We start from the raw sequence: 4997 nt of genomic DNA, 5'->3' as shown, positions 1-4997 counted from the left end.
AACAGTATTGATCTAAGCCCGTACCCTATAAACATGTTATACTACATGTGTTCCTATAGTAAAGCAGTTACGTAGTCTTAAGAAGTCTTTAATACCTGACTGAAATCCCAGCACAAATCCCAAAGCACTTAAAACATTACCGGAAACAAGTGATTAACTTGTTTTTAGCAAACATTAAGTCATCCTCAGAATGAGCCGTCACTCAGTGGAGCGGATGGCCCGTCAGCATAAATGAGAGGATTTCAGCAGAACTCCCCACCACGGCCTCGCAGATCCCTTCTACCCTGCAGACACCCAGCCTCAAAGCACAGCGTCTGCAGAATGAGGGGCCCGGTGCTGGTGCTGGCCTTGCTCACTCTCCTGATTGCGGCACGTGAAGGAAAAGGTGAAGGAAACACCGTGAAGCTCTGCGGGAGAGACTTTGTCAGAGCCATCGTCTTCACCTGCGGCAGTTCTCGGTGGAAAAGGCATTTGACTGATTATCGCTACCTGTTTGGTAAGTACTAATTAATGCATTACAGGCTCATCACCCCCTGCAAGGTGTGCCTAAATCTGAGGGGATTCAGAAGAACCAAATCATCTGCAGGCTGTACCTAAGGGCAGAGCTGTGCCCTCGATTTCTGCTGCTCCCCTAAATAGGTGCATCTCAAGCACGAACAGCATGGGCTTTGCTTTCAGACAGCAAGTGAAGTGGTGCAACTTCACGTTTTTTCCTTGCAGCTTGTTTGGCTTAGCTTAGTGTGCTATTTTGCTAAACAAATAACATTTAGATTAAGATTTTCCAAGTCATCCTGAGGAACCATGATTTAAGCCCAAGGCTATCACGGAAAATCTCTATGCCATGACATTTTAAATGTCAGACAAGCTTTGCTGTAGTCAATACAAGTTTTTTACCGTTGTCTTCGGTAGGACACACCGCTTTCCCCACTAGAAACCAGAAACCTTATTACAACTTAAGAATATTGTAATTAAAGTATGTTGAATATATGGCCTCAAGTTGCGCCAGGGAAGGTTTAGATTACGTGAGGTAAAAAATTTCTTTACTGAAAGAGTGGTTAAACATTGGAACAGGCTGCCCAGGGAAGTGGTTGAGTCCCCATCCCTGGAGGTATTTAAAAGACGTGTAGATGCGGCGCTTAGGGACGTGGTTTAGTGGGCATGGTGGTGTTGGGTTGATGGTTGGACTCGATGATCTTAGAGGTCTTTTCCAACCTCAATGATTCTATGATTCTATACTCTGCAATTTAAGTATCTTCACATGGTGTTGTATATATTTATATTTATTAGCACAGCTAAGTCATAAAATTCAGCCATTACATGCACTGCTAGAAATTTGTGCTGATAGATTAAAATAACTAGAAAAAAGAAAATAAATGAGGCAGATAACAGGAACAGAGGCTTTCTACACTTTCCATGCAATAACATCTGCCTTTTTTGAAAATTCTATTGTAGTAGCAGCTTTAAACAAACATAAAAAGTGATGCCACCTGCAACACCCTACCCGAGTGTCTGTTAAAGGAGAAGAAACCCCCACTGCTAAACTAAGCGAGATAACTACTATACCTTTATAAACTCCACAAGGCAGTGCCCAGTGGTACTGTGGTATTTAAAATGCACATGAATCGCAAGCGTAATTTAAGTGGGAACATCCAGGAACTTTGAAATTGTGGGGTATCCGATGCCTTGACATAATATCTGCATTTCAGGAAACCCACAAGCAGTTCCAGGTTAACATGCTGGTCAAGTGTCACTGACATATCAAATCATGGTTTTACCCTTCGAAGCAAATATATCAGTGTAAGACTGATAAAGCAACTATTCCTACAAAGAACACTCTTCAATATAAATCCATAAATTACTGTTTTTTTAACATGTTAATCACAGAATGTGTACCTCGCGTATCTATTTTAATACTGCCCTGGCGAGAAATCGGTGATCTGGTACATCTCGGTTGTTCACATCAGAAGCATGGAGGATAATGCTTTCAGCTCCCTGGCTGTAGGCTGGTCTGTCTTTCTAGTAAAGATAAATATTATAAAACACTCATGATTCCATGACTTCCGATTTTTATGCGACAGAGAGTGAAAATCCCCTGCCTTTCTCACAAGAGAACAATGGTTATGCCGACTCCTTGACGTACACCGACCAGAGGCTGGAGGCTGACAGCGAAGAAATCCACAATGTCAAGCCTGAGACAGAGCGAGACTTACAAGGCACCAGGAAAATGTCTATGCTAAAAAAGCGTGAAGTAGCCAAGTTGCTTACCACATCCTGCTGCAGCATCGGCTGCAGTGAGAGAGAGATCCGTTCACTGTGCTAAAACGCAGCAGATGCTGACGAGGTTCAATGTCACAGCTTTCATATATTAAAATAATCATGACATAAAACACAATTATTTCAGTTGTATTCTTTAATCGTAGCTTTATTCTTTGGAGTACACTAGGGAGTAAAGGCTGAACGTAAAATGTTGTAGTGCAAACCAGCAAATGGCTGCAGCGACAGCTCAGGTTGGTTTGTCTGGATTCCACAAAGTGTTTACAGCGGTTTAAACTTTTAGTCATGACTACAAATATTTCTTCCCATCTAACTACTGTTCTAGTTTCAGCTTTGCACATAAAATGTAACAAAATAAGCAATTTATTATATGCTTGTTCTCTGACTTATGAAAATCCAACAGCAGGTTTCAGCTGTGAAATATGGGTAGCAAAAAGTCTGTCTTCAGAATCAGAATAAAACCAACGCAGTGCAGGTAGCTCTGTGCAGCACGTCATGCCGCAAGGCCCGCGAGTCAGACCCCCACCACAGCAGGGGAACGGCTGCAGCAGATGAGACCTGTGATCAGTCAGCACTAGCCCCTAAACTGGGCAGGCAGTAGCCATGGTTTATTTCCTATTCCAGCTGCTTCCACGAACATCTGAGGTCCGACCTAGTGGACAGTTAATTTGCACCCAGGGGGACTGGAAATACACTTCTGAGCTCAGAGGGCTGCACCTCCCGTCTTATCTATAGGCCGGTATCAGCTGAGAACCCCAATTCAATTTTTGTTTTGCTAGATTCAAGCACCTTCAATAGAAGGGCCCAGACATGTTAGATCTATATATTCTAAACATGATATAATTTGAAGACATTTTTCACTTGATTTCAAGCACTATGGGACAGAGCTAGTCTTCTCCAAGCAGAACTAACCACCTTCTCTCGGCCACCTTTTCTGCACTAAGGGCTTTTCTTGGGGCTCAGGGGCAGCCAGGCCAGCCCCCGGCAAGCAAAGCTCCTGACTCTCGCACTCTCTGCTGCCCTCCCACCGCAGAGCCCACCCGGGGCATCTCTGGGGCCTGCAGGAAGGTTTGAAGGGATCCCTCCGTTGCCCAGGCAGGGGAAGGTAACTTGCAGCACTGAGCTACTGAGGCTTGATGGCACACAATGCGTACCATGACACAGTGTGTGCATGGAGCCGGGGCCACAGGGCCGGCGCTTAACTGCCCGCAAACACCATTTAATGGGGATAGTTTTAAAATGCTTTTGTTCTACTTTCCAAAAATGTGGTTTCTACTTGGGGATCACATAGCAAGGGCAAATTCAGGGAGAAAAAAGTATTACAGGGATACTTGTTTCTAAAAGCAGCTAGAATCAGGTGCAAAACTGCATTTCACAGAGAATCACTTCCCAGAGAAAGCTCTGGGAAATACAATTATTACATTCACCACCAAAAGGCTTATGGTAACCACATTTCAAAACAGGTGAAAGTTGCCTTGGTCCTTCACAACCGTTTTCAACAACAGAAACAGGAAGAGTTAGGCTGTTCATTTCTCCTGCTGTTAAACTCAGCTACCTCCTTATTCAAAATAGACAGCATAGACATTTGCAAGAGCAAACAGTGAAGTGTTCTTGAACACATACGACGAAAATGTATCACTTGCAGGATCCCACAGGCACCTGCTTCCGATTTGCATGCTCTGCTCATTCAGCTGCCCAATATGTGTCACCACAACAATCTTGTACCTCGGTATCATAAGGTCTTTTACCCGAGCTTTAATAACCTGCAGGAGAAAAACATGTTTAGACACACGTGGTGAGCTCTCTTTACAGGGGATGGTCAGGGATTTGGTTTTCTGGGACAAACAAGTGCAAGCATTGCACTGTAGAGACCTTGCAACAATCCTGATGACCATCTTTGAACTGCAGCATTTGAAACATCTGCAAACCCCCCCAGCCCCACGGACAGGTGGCATGTACACTGCTATAGTCATTTCACAAGAGAACCAACACTTCTGTCTGCTAAAAACAGGCACATCTTCTAGCTGGACTACTGAAATGCAAGCGCACACGTTAAGTAAGGAGTTAATGTATGTGAATACCATATTCTCCTCCATATGTGTTCATAGTTACCTGCTGATTACAAGGGGAGGAAGGAAGAGCAGACAGTACTGCTTTTTTAATGCCGATGAGCTCTTCTGAGCCAAATCAGCTGAAAGACTAAAGGGTCAGGACAGTCTTTTCTCAGCAGCAAGACTGGATTTAACCGACAAGGAGCTTGCACGTGTGCCACTGTGCAGAATTCAGCCACTACCATAACCGGTCTATTCTGGAAAGGTCTGATACATACTTAAAACTTATCAATGGCATTTCTGGACAGGGCAACCACAGCATGGAGTTTTTACTGAACCGTGTGCTTGGCCAGAGCCACCGCTGCTCGAACAAACCTCATCGTTAACTCATATAAGCCTGCACCCGTCTCAGACCAACCCTTGGTGCATCTTGACGGCCTCCTCCAGCATTTGTTTTACACTTTGTATTCATATTTGGGGACCTCCCCACCGTGACGGCCACCTCCCTGACACGCCATCGAGGCGTGAGGACAAAATGGCCGCCTCGTGCCTTGAGTGCAGCAGTACCTCAGCGATGTCCTTCACCATGTCCCTGCACCGGGCCGGCTCGTAGGGCTGCTCCCTCAGGTAGCTCCCCAGCACGTCCTTCAGAATATCATCCACAGCGGCCAC

At 44.9% G+C, this 4997-nt stretch overlaps 2 protein-coding genes across 2 annotated transcripts; one reads left to right on the top strand and one right to left on the bottom strand.

The window, feature by feature from the left end:
* Nucleotides 1-321: 321 nt before the first annotated feature.
* INSL5 (insulin like 5) lies at nucleotides 322-2320 on the top strand. Its single transcript, XM_009278732.1, has 2 exons — nucleotides 322-496; nucleotides 2079-2320. The coding sequence occupies exons 1-2, from the start codon at nucleotides 322-324 to the stop codon at nucleotides 2318-2320; spliced, it is 417 nt and encodes a 138-aa protein (XP_009277007.1).
* Nucleotides 2321-3833: 1513 nt separating this feature from the next.
* On the bottom strand, nucleotides 3834-4997 carry TCTEX1D1 (Tctex1 domain containing 1; the record flags this gene model as incomplete). Its single annotated transcript, XM_009278747.1, has 2 exons — nucleotides 3834-4037; nucleotides 4893-4997. Coding segments are annotated over 2 exons (309 nt in total), but the record flags the coding sequence as incomplete, so codon positions are not given.

Source organism: Aptenodytes forsteri, unplaced genomic scaffold (assembly GCF_000699145.1).
Source record: "Aptenodytes forsteri isolate BGI_AS27 unplaced genomic scaffold, ASM69914v1 Scaffold290, whole genome shotgun sequence".
NCBI lineage: Eukaryota > Metazoa > Chordata > Aves > Sphenisciformes > Spheniscidae > Aptenodytes > Aptenodytes forsteri.
This window is presented reverse-complemented; position numbering and strand designations above follow the sequence as displayed.

What these genes read in the sequence shown, in the direction of transcription:
- INSL5 (XM_009278732.1), top strand. Translation starts at nt 322, where the DNA reads ATGAGGGGCCCGGTGCTGGTGCTGGCCTTGCTCACTCTCCTGATTGCG. An exon ending in TGATTATCGCTACCTGTTTG is followed by an intron (nt 497 to 2,078) that starts GTAAGTACTAAT and finishes TTTATGCGACAG; the next exon opens with AGAGTGAAAATCCCCTGCCT.